Consider the following 19,672-nt stretch of genomic DNA (forward strand, 5'->3'; position numbering starts at 1 on the left):
GGGAGCAGCAAGCTTTCTCACCAGTGTGGTCATAACCTTTGGAATGAGGGTGTGAGTGACTGCAAATTCCCAGCTCCCCTCTTATCCCTGCCTTCTTGTAACACTGCCCTCTACGCCTTCAGCTTGGCTTCCTCTCTCTCCCTCTCTCTTGCTTTCCCTCATCTCATTGTTTCAGAGTAGGCCAAATCTGAAGTCCTTCCCAGGGCGTGGCTCTGTTCATCTTTTTCTCCAGCCCAACTGAAACAGTGTGAGAAGGACAGACACATTCAGCAGCCAAAGGACACGGTGGAAAGAGCACAGCATTGTAGACAGTGAGTGCTTTGATTGTAAACCTGTAAATAGACAGAGGGAATGTGTGCATGCATGTGTCTGCGTGTGTGTGTCTGCGTGTGCGTGTGTGTGTGTGTGTGTGCATGTGTGTACTAAAGGCTAGAGAGGGGCAGTGGGGAATGTCACTGAATTTATAATTGAGCAGACCCCCCTCCTCCAGTTATCCATGGAATTCAAGATGAGTAGATGATATGAAAAAGACAGAAATAAACAAAAGGAAGATTAGGTACTAGAGGAGAAAGAGGTCACAGAGTAGGATCAAGTATGGACTACAATAAAAACTTCCTCTAAAAGCCAGGCACAGTGGCACGTGCCTATAGTCTCAGCTAATCAGGAGAATGAGGTAGGAGTATCACTTGGGCCCAAGAGTTTAAGATCAGCCTGGGCAATAGACAACCCCATCTCAAAAAAAAAAAAAAATTCTTCTGACTTGGTAAAAAAATAGTAATACAAGTGAGAATTATAACAAGTGACCAAAAAAAATAGATTTGGGGGAAGAAATAAATGTTGGGTGAAAGATAAGAAAAGAAAGGATTCGAGTTATAAGGGAAAACAGAGAAAGCACCTGGGGAGACAAAGGGATAGGGCTGCAGAGGTGTCTTTCCCTGTGAGTGAAACACCTGCGTGTCTCTGAGCATCGCACTCTGCTTTCTCCATCAATCCCGTCAGGCATGCTGCTTTCGGGCCCCAACGTGCTGCTGTTTCTCGCTGCCCTCATCATCTCCTCTGGTGAGTCCTACTTTGATTCTTTTCTCTAAAATGTCAGCTCCTCAGCTACACCATGTGTGCGGGGCTGTGTGTTCGAAGGTAGAATGGACCAAGACTGAAGGGGAATGAGAGGTGAATGCTTGGTATTGAACTCTAGAACTCCTATTAAACAGAAGGAAAGAACAGATTTTTGTGTCAAAGATTTTTTTGTGTTAAACCTGGAGGAAGGTATCCTGAAAGTGATGAAACTAAGGTGAAAGTAAGATGTGCACACACATATCTGTTGACCAAAAGGAAGTCACACACTTAAATTACAAGTAAACAAATACTAAACGAATAAGAAGCTATTATATAAATGTATGTACAAACAAATAGAGAACACCTAGTGAGAAATAGGAGCAAATTTAAATCTGGAAGGAAAGCAACAGGGACACTAACACTAACAGCTAACAAATATGGCACAAGTATACACACAAGTATATTCATATTTGTGGAAGAAAAATACATACAAAAGAGCAATGATCTTCACAGATTTTACAGAAACTAAGTACGAGATTGGTCATAAAAAGTAACCTCAGACTTTAAAGAAATTCTACTGTAACTTTTTTTTCTCTTTCTGCTAGATACAGAATGAGAAAATACTTCTGCCTCTTTCAGTAGTATAGCTAATGAAAAGCTGTCTGGCTAAGACAGGACCCACTCCTGGTTTGTGAGAGCAAGAGGGCGCCCTAAGTCAGGGCACAGCACAGCAAGGCTTTGTTCTCCGGAACTTGTCTTTCTTGAGTGTTTTATTCCTATCAGATTGTGCATAGCACTGTGGTCTGAGTAATTTTGTGTTGAGTTATATGGGAATAAATCACAACTATGGCAGGCAACCGTTTCTCCATGAAGCTCCAGTTCACTTAATAAAGGGTTGTGGGGTGCATAGCTGGAGTCGCTCACGTCCCTTTTCTTCCTTTGCTACAGAGTGGAAAAACCTAGGGGTCAGTGGTCAACGAGGAGGTAGGTGAATCCTTGGGTATGGTCTCTGTCCGGGTTCTTATCAGGATAATGTAAGTGAATAGTAAGAGTTAGAGTCTGCCCTAAGACACAGAGATACATTGCCAAGGTGTGAGAAATAGGAACTACTTCACCAGTTTCCATAATCCTATTACCCCATTCATAAATCCTTTCTGTCTTTTCTTTTGTTTTTTGGTGGGACTGGGGTTTGAACTTCCTGTCTTTTTTGTTGTTGCTGTTCCACGACTGAAGCATCTTTCTACTCTCCTCTACACAGCTCTCATCTCACTCAAGAAAAAAACCATTAATTACTGGAGGTGTGGCTCAATTGGTAGAGCGCTTGCTTAGCAAGTACAAGGCCCTGAGTTCAAACCCCAGTACTGAAAAAAAAAATACCCATTAATCCTTACAGAAAACATTAGTCCTTCTTTTTTCCTTTTTCTTCTTTTCAGTACTGGGGATTGAACCCAGGGCATTGAAGATGCTAGGCAAGTACTCTACCACTGAGTTACATCTGCAAATCTTTTCTTTTTTAATGTCTGGGGAAGTCTATTTTATTAATTTATTACTTTTTGGGGTGCTGGGGATTGGATCCAGGACCTCACTCATGCTAGATAAGCCCTTTACCACTGAGCTTCCCCCGCCAGCCCCCAGGAAACATTATTCTGTCCATGTAACCATAGACAACTAAAATGCAAACACAGAGCATGAAGACATCCTAGTTCTACAGTGAAATTGTGGCACAACTGGACAGAACCCAAATGTTTTGGCTTCTAAAGGTCTAATTCCTTCAGTCTGATGAAGGAAACTCCACCCAGCCTCAAGGCATTAAACATAATTCTAATTTATTTATTTACTTTTCCCAAGCCATGGGAATTAAAGAATAGCGTACTGTAGTTTGCAAGCCATTAATGAGTCATAAAATCAACTTAATGGGTCATGACTGATATTTTTTAAATAAACTAAGATAAACTAAAACAAATCTCTCAGAATGCACCTCATGTATTTTTCAAGAATTAAATATTATTTTATAAAAATATTTCAGTTTTATATATGTATATATGGCACCAATATAATACTTATTTCTTGCAGGTACAGAAGATAAAAATATAGAAATAAAAACCTTTTTGAAGCTAGATGAATTTTTAGCACCAGCAAAACTAAAACTGAATTGATTTCTCTAGGCTGGATAAGGACCAGTCTTGGACTGGAGGTGTGGTTCATGTGGTAGAGTACCTGCTTTGCAAGCATGAAACCCTGGGTTCAAACTCCAGTCCCACCAAAGAAAAAAAAGAGAGAGAGAAAAGGACCAATCTGTTTTTCCAGCAGAACAAATACACATTATGATGACAATATCTCAAGGATTCTTTTTTAGGAACTCCATGAATCCTAGAGGAAGCACTTGTATGATGGTGGTTCAAGGAAAAGTTGGGTAAACTGAGAAATACACAGAAAATGGTACTATGGCCTGAAATCCCAGAAACAGCCATGATGTGTAATCAAACTCCGTTCCCGGGTGACTTCCCTCCTTTTCTGTGCGTGGCTGGACTGGAATGTAGTGAGGCCTCTGGCGAAAGGGAATGAACAGGAGGGGCTGGGCTCCACCCTCTCTCAAAGTCTCTGCAATGGTTGCAGTCAGTGATTTTTCAAATATCCTATGGAAGTGGAACAAACGTGATTTCTTTTATCAAAACTTGTATTGTAAGAAGAAAGGTTATAGTGTTACAGATAGAGACTCAGAGCTGGGGCTTGCCTAGCTTGCGTTCCATCCCCAGGGCACAACTCGTGCACACACACACACACACACATACACACTTGTCACATCTGATTAATTTCAATCTGTCATATCTGGAATTTAGGGAAAAAAGGATGAAGTAAGCAGAGGAAACACCTATGAAATGCCTTATTTGTATTTCACCTGTCCTGCACTTATGCATAATTCCAACATGCTTTATAAAAGTGTTGATTCTCACTGGATTTAAATCTGACATTTAGAATCTGAAGTTTAAAAAAGGGGGGGGGGTGAAGTAGCAAACTATGTGAATTTGCTGACCTCTACTGGGCAAGATGGATAAACTATAAACTACATTGAAGGATAATTGCAAACTTACTTGCTAAATACAGTATTCAAATGTTATTTGCAAAGAAAATAACTTTCAGATGCTCTTGTCATAACACACACACAAGGTAATTATCTGAGGACATGGATATATTAATTTGACTCTCTGTAATTATGTAACTTTGTATAGGTACATCAAAACATTATGCTGTAGGGTTGGCTCAAGTGGTAGAGTGCCGCCTAGCAAGGGTGAAACCCTGAGTTCAAATCCCAGCACCACCAAAAAACCCCAAAACAACATGTTGTACAACTTAAACACATGCAATTAAAATGTATGCCCTTAAAACCTTTTTATGGAATGGCAGGCACTCTACCACTTGAGCCTCTATGCCAGCCCTTTCTTTTGTGTTGGGTATTTTTGAGATAGGATCTCTCAAACTATTTACTGGGGGCTGGCTTCAAACTGTAATCCTCCTAATCTCTGCTTCCTGAGTAGCTAAGACTACAGGTGTGAGCCACTGGCACTGGGCTGGGACTGGGGGGTTGAACTCAGGGCTTTGCACTCACAAAGCAGGCACTCTACTATACGTTTAGAAATAAGATGTGTGTGGAGGGGGAGTGGAAAATGATGGAGGGAAAGAATTCAACTATGATATATTGTAAGAACTTTTGTAAATGTCACATTGTATCCCTAACACAATAATAATTTTTAAAAATCCTGGGGAAGAAAGAAAAGAAAGAGAGGAAGGAAGGAAAGAAAGAGAAAGTGAAATGTTGGACTGGGATTGTAGCTCAGTAGTAGAGAACATGATTCAATCCCCAGAACACACACACACACACACACACACACACACACACACACACCACACGTGTGTGTGCGTGTCAAAATCACAATGTCAGCTGGGCCTGGTGGCTTACACTTATAACCCCAGCATTTGACAGGCTGAGGCAGAAGGATCTCGAGTTCCAAAACAACATATAGAGACTCTATTTCAAAAAAAAATTCAGAATGTCTTTGATGGCATAGATAACTTTCATTTTAAAGAAGTATTGCTAAGAGATTGTCAATCCATTGTTAACTATTATAGGCAGGCAGGGAAAAACAATTTTGGGTAGCTAATGATGTGTTGGGTGATGTGCTAGACAATTTCATTTACTGATAGTACAAGAGCGAAGTGGGGCAGAGAATGGTCAGAAATTGTTTTCTGATTTTTTTTTTAGATGATGTGACTCAAGAAACATTCACAGAAGATCCCAGTAAGTCACTCTTTTTTGTTCATTTATTTGAAGTCATACTGGAGATAGAAGGATTGAGGATGATACTTGCCAGGAAGGAAGGAAGGAAGGGAAGGAAGGAGAGCTGGAAAAGGGTTGCTGGGCACTGTCAGCTCTCTTGCCCATCTTAGATGCCACTGTCACTGCAAACACACTGGTCTTATTCCTTCCATGTCTTTCTGTAATAGCTCCTTATATTTTCCTAAGTCCACAGACCTTCCTTTCAGTCCTTCTTGTCTCCCTTTCAGTCATCATCCGCTTATCCTTCTCCCTTTAGCTACTTTTCCTACCTGCCTTTTTCATTCCATGTTTTGTTTCTTTGCAGATCTAGTGAATGAGCCTTCTACAGATGAAACAGGTAAATTCTGCCAAAGTTCTTTTAAAATGGCCTGCCTTTTTAATATCACAATATTTGTTCCAGCTCCTGAATTAATCCTATGTTTTTTAGCTCTGAATAAAGGAATTATGAGAATGTTATTCAGAGACTGTGAGATAAAAGGAAAGAGAGACCTTCTAGTCCTCAAAAAAAGAGGGAACAAAGTGGATTAATAGCTAAAATTTTAAAAATAGCTAAAATAAAGCATGGGTAATAAAAACTTCCAAAAATTAGCTTAATATCCATAGGATCGATATTTTTTCAAAAAAGATTCCTGATTAACTTCAGTGAATTCTATTTCCTTGAACATAATACACAAACACAGCCACAGTCTTGACCTTGCCATGATATCTCCATGCTCACTTGTCCTACTCTGTTTTTCCCCTGGGAATTCAAAAGCATCCTCACACCTGCTGTTTTGTGCCTTTTCAGTTCTGGCTGATATCGAGCCTTCCACAGATGACCTGGGTGAGTTCAGATCTGGGATTCCAGGGCCATGAGGGCCAATCCAGACTTTCCACAGAGCCTGTATGGAAGGCAGTCCAGCTGCTGAAGCATCCTAAACGGAATTACAATTTAGGTCGCACATTCGTCCAGCATTTCAATTTAAATTAATTATATCTTTGAAACCCCTACCATGCAGGAAGCTGTTAGGTGTTTAATATATAAAATATCAAGATGTGATCTTTCAATGTTCAAAGACTTGGTGGGTAAAGGCAAGACAAATATATAAACAAATGTTTAGGAAGATAAAGGAAAGGGCTGGTCAAGGAGAGGACAGGTACTCCAGCCAAAGGAACAACATTGGCAAAGACCTGATAGCAAAATTCAAGTGGCAGGAAGTAAAAAGGAGACAGAAGCTAGATTTTGTGGGTTGGAGGGTGGCTGAGGATCTAACCCAGGGCCTTTCAAAAACCTAGTTTTTGAAAGCTGCTACTAAGTACCAGGGATGTAATGTTGTATGAACCTGAATTCTTACTGCTAGGCATCTTTTGTCTAACAGATGCTTTTGTTTGGTTCCATGACATGCAATAATCAGGTGAGCAAAAAGAAGGTATGGAGAACAGAAGGAGTCCATGACAATATTCAGTATTGGGGGTTAGGAAAGGCTTTTCTGCAGGCTACGTTGACTTAGCTGCTTCCTGAAAGACAAGTCAATCAAGTGAATAGAAGGGGAATAACTTTTAGGCAAAAAAAAAGAATGGGGGCTGGAGGGCCTGGCTCAAGTGGTAGAACACCTGCCCAGCAAACATGAGGCCCTGAGTTCAAACCCCAGTATTTTCGGGAAAAAAAGAAAGAAAGAAAACAATATGGGTAAAAGGCTTAGGATGGAAATGAAGACCAGTCAGAGAGGGGTTTTCATAGGGGAAGGTTTGATCAGTTTTGTGCAAAGGAAAGATCCACTCCATTCCCACTCCCTTTGCCCTACCTCCAGCACAGTGTGGAAAATTGATTTGACCATGTCAGTCTAGAACTGAGACAACCAGAAAAGATGCTATGGCAGTAGTTCCCCCAAAAAGATGATGTCTTAAACCAAGGTAGAGGTAATGAAAGTTAAATGTGAGGTTGTAGAAAGAGGAATTGTTAAGACAATGGCTGGTTTCCTAGCTGTGGCTATGTGGTAGATGGTGGGACCATTCACTGAAGAACAACTCAAATTGGTAAAGGAAATTAAGTCAGTTTGAGATATATTGGATTTAAGGGGTCTTTGGAAAACTTAATGACCATTGAGTAAAATGGCAGTTGGAACTATAGAGCTGGAGTTCAGGAGCAAGATCCTGGCTAGAAACATCGTTTTGGGAGTTATCAGCACAGGGACCTGACATGAAACCATGGGGTAGGTGAACTCAGCTAGCATACTTCCTAGTCTCCCTTCAGCAACTCTTCCAATGACATTTTCCCAGATAACTCCCCTGAAAGTATTTTCCCAACGTTATATAATTCCTTGGCCAGTTCTCCATTCTGCAAACTAAGCTCAAATTAAACTTCAGGTTTGTCTGTTATTTTGTTTGTTTGTTTTGGTCTGCATTTCTTTTTTTTCTTTTTTTTGGCAGTACTGGGGCTTGCACTCAGGGCCTCACACTTGCTAGGAAGGTGCTCTAGTACTTGAGCCACTCCACCAGCCTTTTTTGTGTCGAGTATTTCCAAGATAGGGTCTTTCAAACTATCTGCCCTGGACTGGCTTTAAACCACAATCCTCCTGATCTCTGTCTCCCAAGTAGATAGGATTGTAGCATGAGCCACCAGCACCTGGCTGGTCTGTTTTTTTGAGACAGGGTCTCACTATGTAGCACAGGTTGGCTTGGAACTGGGATTATAGGCATGCACCACCATGCCTATCTAACCCTTGGTATTCTTTACTCACCAACTCTCATCAAAGAACCTGTGATGATGTATCTAATCTAAAAAGAAGAAACTTTGTGAGGAGAAGCTCCTATAGAACAATAATGTGTTTTCTCCTTAAATCTAGAATGAAACTCTTCTGGGCATAAGACTCTTTGCCTCATGTTCCTACTAATATTGCTTCTTTTGCTGAGTGTGACAGTGATGCTTATAGTCCCAGCTACTTGCAATGCTGAAGCAGGATGATTGCTTGAGCCCAGGGGCTCAAAGACAGCTTGGGTAACATAGTGAGACCCTGCCTCTAAAAAACGTAAAAAATTCTTTTTTGCTTTTTATCAATACAATGAATTCCTCAACTTTGCAAGAGAGAAAGGTGAAAGACAAAAATCTCACCTTAATTCCCAGTCTCTTCAGTTGTGTGGATCAACTCAGCCCAATAGGGGTTGCTAAAAGAGTTATTAATTCATCTGTCAATAACCTATTTAGGAGTACATTAACTAGGTCCCAAGTGAGGCAACTTGACAGTCACAGAAGTGGTAACTTCTAGAATTGGTAATAACTGAATAAAATTTCTGCTTTCCAGTCTCATCCAATGATAAAAACGCCACAGCAGGTATGATTACTTCTTCCATGTCTTTTTTTTTTGTGGCACCAGGTTTTGAACTCAGGGCCTCCTGCTTGCTAGGCAGGTGCTCTACCACTTGAGCCACTCTGCCAGCCCTTGCATGCCTTTTTCTTAAGGTTTTTCTTCCTATGGATTCTTTACCTCCTTGTTCCTTGGTGGTACATTCCCTAGTTTATTTCCATTTCTATGTCAAAAAGTGCTCTTTATTCCTCTCACCCAATTTTTTGTTTGTTTGTTTTTAATGAGTCACAAGGAAAGGATGAGACAACCACTATTGAATGGTCTCCAAACCACCCTTTCCCTGAAGTACTTTAGGACTTTATTTAGTGATTAATGGGTGGGGAAATAAAATCAACTTGACTGCAAGAACTCCATATTACCATAGACGTCATGGCTAGAATTGCTTTACCTAATGTCCTGGAAATTCTGATCTGCAGCTGAAGTAGAGACATTTTCATTCTTCAGAATGAGCTTATCAGCATTTCAGTTTAATATTTACTATTGTCACCCAGATAGTCCTAGAAAGACTTTCTTTTTCCTAGAAGAGTTCTCAGAGATTATTTTATCTACTTCTGCTTCCAGGTAGGGAAGCACCTAACTTTCATTTGAGTCAATTTCCTCTTGCTATGCTTTTAGTAAGCAGGAAGAGCATGCCCCAACTTGCAATGATCTAGCCTTTGTAGAGACCACTCTGTTTTTCCCCATTCTATCTCCTTTCCCCAGCCTTGTACCCTGTAATCCTATGTTTATGATGCTCCCATTTAGACCTCCCTGCTTTTTGTGTTGGTCTTCTTCAGAATGCCGGGATGAAAAATTTGCTTGCACAAGACTGTACTCTGTGCATCGGCCAGTCAAGCAATGCGTCCATCAGATCTGCTTCACCAGGTACGGGATGCACAATGTCCACAGAGCACCTCCCCTGGTAGTGTTTTTGAATCAGCAACTATTTAGTGAGCACTCACTATGGAATTGCAATCTTTGATGGGGCAGAAGTTTTTAGCATAACTCTTAGCTACTCCTGTAGGTGCTGCCTAGCATCAGGGGTCTGTGTTGAGGAATACTGAGAACAGACCAGTAGATGCCAAAAAGTAAGTAAAGATGAGAGTTGGAGGAAGATGGGTCACGAGGGAAACACTGGTGTATTATGAAAGACCCAGCTCTGAAGGCTGAAAATACTGGGAGTATTAGGGTTGACTCTAGGTGGAATGTCTCAAGTGCCACTAAGAAGAGTAATTAATACATGAAATCCTTATGCAAATCCAGACAGGGGAGGAGAGAGGGGGTCGGGGAGTGGAGAATACAACAGTTGAAGAGACATCCATGACCTTCACTAGTCCTCCCTCTCAAGACTTTTTTCTCTTTCCTTCCTTCACCATGACATTGGGACTGTGGCAGTTTACGACGCATGTACATCATCAACAATGAGATCTGCTCCCGTCTTGTCTGTAAGGAACATGAAGTTATGAAAGGTAAGCTGATGTCTGGGAAGGACAGTTATGACAGAGGTAGACAGAGTCACGATGCTCGTGGATCCAAGGTCTGGTTTTGGAGGCGGGGTCTAGGTACTGCCTTAGCTTCTATCAGCTCCTGCTGAAAGTTTCCCCAATCTAAGTAAAGCAGCAATATACAATCATGACCCTAACAAAAGTACTCCTAGATCCCTTTCCAAACTAGATCACAGTCCCCCAACTTCTCCTAAGTAGGGAGCTTTCTGAAGCTTAAGAGTAGAATTCTAAGGAAAAGAGCAGGTGAGCCAAGACAGATAATAGACTCCACAACCATGTGGCTTATCAGCCATGTTCATAGCTCTGCAAAGAAAGCACACACACACGTGAACACACACTCATTTGGAGACAGTAAGGTTTGGATAAAGTCCATAAAAAATAGATGGGACATTTAGCTACATTATAAACAGTTCGCCAATTCCAGGAACAATTTACATTGCTGGTAGAGGTGGAAGAAGGTAGAAAAGTATTATAAGAATAACTCTACAAAGGGCCCAAAATGTATGGCTACAGACCATGCATGGTGGGAACAAACACGCTTCTCACCTTCCCCCTGGACAGCCCCAAATGATGGCTGTGGTTAGTGACACCACCACAGATACAGCCACTTCTGACTCAGCAGCCTGCTTTGCAATGAGTGCCTGAGTAAGAGCTGTAGTTAACTTCGCAGAAGGAAACTTGCTGCCTGCCCCCATTGTCTTTGGGCAAGCCACCTGCAAGGGAAGCACCTTGACATTGAGGATGAGTACTTGGGACTCTAGCAAGTATCTCAGGGGATTTACTGCAATTAGCTAGTTGTACAAAATAAACACCTAAATGCAGATGGAATGGTTGGACTTCATTTTTCTATGTAATAGGTCCATGAGTAGAAGAACTGGGAGTCGGGTATCTAGAAGAAACTAACATTTTCTGGCCATTCATGCTAGGTACTTTGCATACATTATTTCATTTTAAGACTCACAAATGTACATCGAGGTAGTTATTTTAATGCTACTTTACAGAGATAAAAGTTAGGTTACTTTCTAGTAAGTGGCAAATAACTAGTAAGTGCCATGGCTGAGGTTTTAAACCAGATCATTTTCTCCTCAGAGTTTTTACTACAGATATAAAGTCTTCTCTTTCCCTTAAAACCAGAGTCCTCCTGTTTTCCTGCTTTTTATTCCCATCATACTCTGCTTCTTCTCTAGATGAACTTTGCCGACAGATGGCGGGTCTGCCCCCAAGGCGACTCCGTCGCTCCAACTACTTCCGACTTCCTCCATGTGAAGATGCGAATTTGCAGAGACTCAATGGTCTGTGATCATCAAGGAAGAGGGAAGAATGTGTGGGTAGGAAGAAGGCAGAGATCCTCCTTCTCCAACTATCAGCTCTTCATAGACATGAATATGTCTTAAACCAATTCCTCTGCAATGTCCAGCTGTTGCCCCTTCTCCTTATAATTTCATGGAAACTTCTAACATTTATTTCATTTTTTAGTACTTAAAATACAAAGTCTATATTATTGCATGGTTTTGCTGCTTTCCAATATCATAGGCATAGTGGATAAATGACCATGTGACTTACATACAAAAATTTGGAGAGAGAATAAACTTTAGGTTAATCTCTCTCTCTCTCTCTCTCTCTCTCTCTCTCTCTCTTTTCCGGTGCTAAGGATGGAACCCAGGGCCTTATGCCTGCTAGGCAAGTGCTCTATCACTGAGCTACAACCCCATCCCCTAGGTTAATAATCATAATTATTAAATCCGATAAAGGTATATCTTAGGGTAGAAGGTGCTATCTCCTCTATTTAGGCTAGCTGTAGAGCTACATTTATTTTCCTTCCAAGAGTTTCCTACATTAACTCACATCATTTACATATTCCTCTGTACTCATTTTATTTTGCTTGAATTATCCTAAAATTTGCCTGGCAGGTCTTCTTTTTTTGGATGGGGTGGGGGATGCATTGAGAGACAGGGTCTCACTGAGGTGGCCTGGGCTGGCCGCAAACTTGAGGTCCTCCTGCCTCAGTCTTCTAAGTGCTGGGACTACAAGAGTGAATCACCACACCTGGTCTGACAGATCTTCTTGACAAGAGGGTCATGGAAATTTTTGTAGTCCTAGAAGATTCAACAACAGAGCCAAAAATTATACAATCCTACTAGCAATACATAATGTCCTCTGCTAAGCTTAGAGTCTGGGGCTAAAGAGAAAGGACTATGTCAGGTATAGAAGTTGGACTCAATTCTCTATACAAATTTTCATGCAATTGTCCAATCAGGAAGTAGGGCTGGAAAGTAACTCTCATATACTTACCCATATATGGTAGTACTGGGGCTAGCTCACCTCCACAAAGCAAATTAGACAACTTATTGTGAAACTATACCATTGGTCTGAGTTTCTTAGAGTTGTTGCTACTTAGGACATGCCCAAGTAGAGCTTATATTTTGCAAATTGTTTCAAGAATATTCTCATTTGGGACATGCAGGTATGAGTTTTAACAGACAGTTGGAAAGCTTCCCTAATGTCTAAAATGAAGGAGTAAAGGAAGCACCACATGCAACAACCCATGTACTGGGGCTAGCAGTAACTATGCATCCTCAGATAAGTCCTTTTCCTTCATTAGGTTCTAGTTTAATTTCCTCACCTTTAATTAAGAAAGCTAAATTTCTGTTAATTCAAAGGTTTTAATTCTATAATTCTCTGGATTTTTTAAATGCATTGTTTATATTTCTTGGGGCCTAGATGTTTTCACAATAAGCATGTCTGCTTTATCCTAGATGTCAGTAGACCACAATGGTGATGGAACAAATTTCTTTTTTTTTTTTTTCTTGATAGTGCTAGGATCAGGACCCAGGGTCTGGTGCCCACTAAGCACAAGCTCTATCACTGAGTACATCTCCAGCCCCCAAATTCTATATTATTAAGTGACAAATTAATATATTATGAACCCTTCTATCTGACTAAACCAATAACTTCCTGTAAGAGCCAATGAGATTCTAACAAGAACCAGGTGACAGCAAGTTACATGTGACAACAGGAGCTGTATTCTTTTCATACTGCTGGAAAAACTAGCCAAATGAGGGTTGGAGTCTTGCTGTTAAGAAACCATTTAACTTAATGGAATTCACACAGTTGATTAAAGAGAAACACTAGGAAAAGCCTCAGAGCATGTACTCTCCACTGCACCATAGTCTCTAGAATTAAAATCACTCATGTTTAAATGCATATTGCAGCCACGACAGAGAAACCCCGAAGGCACAGTGTTTCTAGGAGTCATCTTAAGAATCTCTCTGTAAGGCTTCAAACCCAAAGTAATGACAAGAGATGGAAATGCTAATTGCCTTGATTCGATCAGTGCTTGTTGTATATGTGTATTGAAATATCACTCACAAATATGTATAAGTATTATGTTCTTTATTGTTCAAGAAAGGGAAATGCTAACTACTCTGATATGACCATGGCAAACTAGGTAGATGTATCAAATTATCACATTATATTCCATAAATTTGTAGGATTGCAATAATAATAATAAAAGTATCCATACCTAATTTTTTACCTTAGAAGACTGTGAAAAGTCATTTTGTGCCTTGAAGCTGGGAAAAATAACAATTTAAAAAGATCTCTTCGTGAACGTGACCCTCTCATTACACAGAAGTGACTTTCTTGCCAGGCGGCACTTGAGTCCTCACATTGTATCTGTTGGAAATTAAGCAGTTTAAAATGCTTTCTCAGAATTAAGTAGCTTTTGACTGGATTATTGCTTTTTCTTTTTCATTAAACAAAAATAGACCTGAATTAACGCTCTTTTATCCCACTTTGAAAACTGAGTACCAATATTGGTTGGTCCTGCTCTTCTCTATGCTGTCCTTCACTCTACTGCTTTACCGTTGGTTTTCCAAAATTCTGGGGTTTGAACTCAGTGCACTCTACCACTTGAGCCACTCCATCAGCCCTTTAATGTGATGGGTTCTTTCAAGATAGGGTCTTGAGAACTATTTGCCTGGGGCTGACTTCGAACCACGATCCTCCAATCTCTGTCTCTCAAGTAGCTAGGGTTGTAAGTGTGAGCCACCAGCATTCAGTTTGCTAGTGAGTTTTACTCTCACTTCTCTTTTGCATGATCAAATTCCTGTGTTTTGCCATTGCTCGGTGTTCTAATGTTCTCCATGCACCTTTTTTTTTTCTTGTGGTGCTGGAGATGGAATCCAGAGCCTCACACATGCTAAGCAAGTGGCATTCTACCACGGAGCTATACACTCCTGCTGCTTATATTTTAACAAAAAGCAATTTTTTAAACCAAAATTGTGAATCTTTAATGAGGAATGTAAGGATTTGGTAAAAATACTCATTAGGGATTGAATATTTTTGGTTTTTTTGGGGGGTGGTACTGGGTTTTGAACTCAGGCCCTCATGTTTGCTAGGCAGGTGCTCTACCACTTAATCCATGTCTCCAGCCCAAGATTGAATACTTTCTGATGCCCAGAATAGACAGCAGCCTCATCTGCCTACCCACAAATTCACTTTACTTTCTCTTCCTGAATTGAATTGAATTGATCCTACTCTGAGTCTAACTTTTCCCATATTTCATGATTGTGATTCAAGAAAATTCTCCTTTCTCCTGGAATGAACAAATTCTGAAAATGCAAGTGTGCGCGCTACTCAGTAGAGTTCCATGCACACTTTCTCTTAGTATTCTTTTGAGTCACAAGCAGATGGGGCAAACCCCAGCTGGCTTCCCCACCTCTGAGTCTTACTTCTGATGACATCAAGCAGTGAATGTTGCTAGCCACAAGCTCCAACCCACTCTGCTTCAAGGTGTTTGTGGCAAAAGTTGGATGTTAACCAAATACTGTACATCTGGTCAGAAAGCACAAACAACTTGTGAACCTTAAGGTTCCTCTTCCTTTTGTACTGAAGCAGCTGTCACAGTGGAAGAAGAATGAAGTCTGAAAGAAATGGATGCAAAGATGGATGCATAGCAGACAAGGAGAACATGAGATGGGAGGCAGTGACAGAAGGACACCAGGGTGGGGAATGCAGGGGGCAGGCAGATGGAATTCTCAAATTTCACATTCAAAGGCAATTTGGAAAGCAGAGTGAACTGGGTCCTGAGAGAGCTGGAAACTTGGATTGAAATGACGGACATCAGGAGCACAGTGGGGCGAGGCAGGACCTTCCTTGAGATTTTGTCAGCTCAAAGGAAGCTTTGGTTAAAATGCAACCCTTTGCTGGCAGTGTGGCTCAAGCGGTAGAGAGCGTGCCTGGGTTCAAACCCCAGTACTGCAGAAATTTATTTTTATTTATTTATTTTATTTTAAAACCAACCCTTTGATTAAAAAAAAAAATGATGTCCTTGTAGCTTTTAGCATTTTCACTAACCAGACATCAGGGAAAGTGACATGTTAAGGTTCTCTACAGGAACAGGTAGCCATAGGTCTGATTTTTTTTCTTTTCCCTTTCTTTCTTTCTACCTTTCTTTTTAAAAAAGCAGTCAAGCACAGCCAAAAGTAGCACTCAGACAACAACTTCTGGGCAGAAACCAAGACGGAAAAAGCAAACGTTGTTTATATAAATAGACACATAGAGCCCAAAGCTTCCTGTTTAAAAAAAAAAAAAAAAGTGAGACTTGCTTTACCTCAAACCCTCACGTTTTTGGTTTTTGGTTTTTTATAAACAAGTAACTGATAATGGTTTTGTGCTTTTTTCCTCAATTTGTCCAATCGCCCTGAGTAAGGTTCTAGTTTGTTTTTTTTTTTTTCTAACCCCTAGATCCTGCAGTTATTTGCCTGTCTCTATACTTACCTCTTTCCTCTTTTTTCTTTCTTCTGTGTGTTACCTGGCCATACATCTGTACTAGATAGCTGTTAAATTTATATAACAATGCACAGGGATTGATGATCTCATAAATTTATATGAGATTTGCTTCCCCCACACACAAAAAGTAATAGGTGAATTTTAATAAATATTAGGATTTTTGCTGGGCTCCATTGGCTCACACTTGTAATCCTAGCTACTCAGGAGGCAGAGATCAGGAAGATCACAGCACTGGGGAAGTAGTTTGAGAGACCCTATTCTGAAAATATCTACCACTAAAAGGGCTGGCATAGTGGTTCAAGGTGAAGGTCCTGAGTTCCAGTACCATAAAAAAAAAAGCAGGATCTTTTTATTGAGTGTTTGTTTGTTTGTTTGTTTTGTGGTACTCATGATCATGCCCAAGTCCTGAGCATGCCAGGCAAATGCTGCACCCCAGCCCAGGGAAGGTCCTGCAGTGGAAAATAACAGGAACTATACTTACAGGGTTGATATGCCACTGAAAGGGTTAATCTTTCACTTTGTCTCAAATGTACAAGCACAAGAAGTTTCAATGAAAGGTAGTGAGAACTGCACAGAAAGGCATTTCTTGGGCTGGTGGAGTGGTTCACGCAGTAAGAGCACCCACCTAGCAAATTTGAGACCCTGTGTTCAAACCCCAGTGCCACCAAAAGAAAGAGAAAAAGAAAAAAAACATTTCTTCCAATCATATACATATATCTATCTTTTTTCTTTTCTCTTTTTTTTGTGGTACGGGGTTGAACTTAAGGCCTACACCTTGAGCCACTCCATCATTTTTGTGAAGGGTTTTTTTGAGATAGGGTCTGGCAAACTATTTGCCTGGGCTGGCTTTGAAACACAATCCTCTTGATCTCTGCCTCCTGAGTAGCTAGGATTACAGGCACAAGTCACTGTGCCCAGCTATATCTGTCTATTCTTAAAAATGCATGAGATGTCACAGGGAAGAGAAACAAAGTAGTATCAATACAAACAATCTTATGAAAATGTACAATAGTAACATCAAAATAAATAGGTGTTGAAAATAAAAATTCCTTCAAAAATGTTCACATAAAATGGGCACTAGTGGCTTATATCTGTAGTCCTAGCTACTTGGAAGGCCAGGATTAGGAGGATCAAAGTTCAAGGCCAGCCTGGGCAAATAGTCTGAGAGACCCCATCTCCAAAATAACCAGAGCAAAATGGACAGGAGGTGTGGATCAATCAGTAGAGCGCCTGCTTTGCAAGCTCAAAGCCCTGAGTTCAAACCTCAGTCCCACCAAAAAAAAAAAAAGTGTTCAGATAAGCTGGGCAGGGTAAGGCATGCCTATAATCCCAGAGCTAAGGAAGCTGAGGTAGGCGGATCTCAAGGCCAGCTTGTGCTATACAGGAGACCCTCAAACAACAACAACAACAAAACCACAAAAGGAGAAATATTCATGTAAAATCATGAATGGTTCATGTTCCACCTAGGATGTGTGTGTGTATACGTGTAAGGGGGGGAGGAAGAGAGATTAAGAGAGCAAAACAGATGAACAAACAAACAAAAAGAGTCATGAGGCTGGTATGTAGCTCAGTGGTAGAGTGCTTGACTAGCATGCCAAAGGCCCTGGGTTTAATGCCAGCTCGAAAAATAAACAAAAATGAAATTATGAATGGTAGCTCTTTACTAATTAGGAGAAACTAGTGTGTCGAAAGGTAATTTGTAACTGCATAAAATCAAACAACTGTCCTTCCTTCCTTCCTTTCTTTTCTTTTTATTTTTTTCAGTCAGCCCAGGCTGGCCTGGAACTTGTGATCCTCCTGCCTCAGCCTTCTGAGTTCTGAGATTACTGGCATACACCATCATGCCCAGCTACTGTGCTCTTTCATGTTGCCACTAGCTGACAGAAACTAAGACACAAGGATCTGACTTATTATAATAATTAATAATTAAAGTCCAGGTGCTCATAAGAAGGGCAATATATGCTAATGAGACAGGACAAAAAAAAGTTGCATTTATGGTGAATGGGGCATTTAGACCCCATATCACGTTGGTTATAGGTATTATGAAACCTACATTTATATCATCCTGCTCACTGTGATACAAAAAACTTGATAATGTCCAAACTTGGCATTCCCTGTTGTGTGATCCTAAGACAGACGCTTCTATTCTGTAAACCAATGGCAGTTAATAAATAAATAGGTGTTGAAAATAAAAATTCCTTCAAAAATGTTCATATTTTCAATGCTCCTTGAATTCTGGGGTTATAACCAGAATATATGTATATATATATATATTATATATACATATAATATATGTATATTGGGTTATAATAAACCCAATATACATTGAAAAAAGCATAAGTTGTGAGTGCATTTCATACACCTAACCTAGAGAACGTCCTAGCTTAGCAACACTGCACACTGCAGATGTGCAGGGCTGGCTGGGGCTGCAGCTCACCCTGCTGCCCAGCACCCTGACAGTTTCTTTTTCTTTCTTTCTTTCTTTTTTTTTTTTTTTTTTGATGGCACTAGAGTTTGAACTCAGGATTTTATGCTTACTAGGCCGGCACTTACTATGTATTGCTAACTAGTCCAGGGAACAGATCAAAATTCAAAATTCCAAGTATGGTTTCTACTGAGTGAGTGTTGTTTTCCCACCATGGTAAAGTTAAAAAAAAAAAAAAAGGTCCTGTCAAATGAGTGCAAGTCAGGTACTATTTATTCCAGAGTCTAGAACTAGAGATGGTGTGCGTCTGGTTACTTGTTTTCTTGTTTTCCTCAGAGTGCTTTGTGCCCACTGACTGAGGGCTGTGATGCACTGTGCTCACTTAGAGCTGAGGCCAAGTGCAAGTGACTTTTGCTTTCACACTGTGTGCACATGCGCAACCCAGGAATTTTGTGGAGACTCAGACAATGGTCTGGAATCTGACCAGAGGCAGAAAATGGAAAATACCAAAGTGAACACACATGCACACACACACACTTTTTTGTTTGTTTGTTTTTGATGGTACTGAGGTTTGAACACAGGGCCTCATACTTGCTAGACTACTTCTTTACTTCTTTACTACTTCTTTAGCCACTCCCCAGTCCATATTTTGTTTTTTTTGTTTTTTTTGGCAGCATCCGGATTTGAACTCAAGGCTTCATGCTTGCTAGGCAGGCGCTCTTGTTGCTTGAGACACACCACTAGCCCCATGTTTTGTTTTTTGACATAGATTCTCACTGAGTAGTTCAGATTGGCCTCAAATGCCAGTCCTCTTGCCTCAGCCTCCCAACTGGTAGGATTACAGGCACGATTCACCATGCCTGGCTCCAGTCTTTTTCTTTGTCATAGTTTCTTTAGTTGATTCTTTCAGGAAGTATAGTATATATTTCAGAGCACAAACTCTGGAGCTGGATCACATGGGTGTAAACTCTGATCTCATCATTATGATGGGAACCATTCTGTGCCTCCTCCTCTGTAAAAGAGATCAGTGACAGCATATCTTTAGGAGAACTGTAAAATTAAATGAATTGTTTTTGAGGGAAAGTATTGGGGTTTGAACTCAGGCCCTCATGCTTGGGGGGCAGACACTCTACCACTTGAGCCACTCCACCAGCACTTTGTTCTGTTGGGTATTTTCAAGATAGGGTCACTCAAATTATTCTCCAGGGCTGGCCTCGAACTACAGTCCTCCTGA

At 40.6% G+C, this 19,672-nt stretch overlaps 1 protein-coding gene across 2 annotated transcripts; it reads left to right on the top strand.

The window, feature by feature from the left end:
- Positions 1-107: 107 nt before the first annotated feature.
- On the top strand, positions 108-13,762 carry Mfap5 (microfibril associated protein 5). 2 transcript variants are annotated; one of them, XM_020181548.2, is made up of 10 exons: positions 120-311; positions 1,000-1,059; positions 2,005-2,040; positions 5,318-5,353; positions 5,697-5,729; positions 6,180-6,215; positions 8,674-8,703; positions 9,513-9,600; positions 10,111-10,184; positions 11,408-13,762. In XM_020181548.2, exons 2-10 carry the CDS (start codon positions 1,002-1,004, stop codon positions 11,518-11,520), a joined length of 504 nt encoding a protein of 167 aa, XP_020037137.1. In that variant the 5' UTR covers positions 120-311; positions 1,000-1,001; the 3' UTR covers positions 11,521-13,762. The 2 variants fall into 2 exon arrangements, with proteins under 2 accessions (XP_073932215.1, XP_020037137.1); XM_074076114.1 differs by lacking the exon at positions 8,674-8,703 and having other exon boundaries at positions 108-311.
- The last annotated feature ends 5,910 nt before the right edge of the window (positions 13,763-19,672 follow it).

Source organism: Castor canadensis, chromosome 6 (genome assembly GCF_047511655.1).
Source record: "Castor canadensis chromosome 6, mCasCan1.hap1v2, whole genome shotgun sequence".
Taxonomy (NCBI): Eukaryota; Metazoa; Chordata; class Mammalia; order Rodentia; family Castoridae; genus Castor; species Castor canadensis.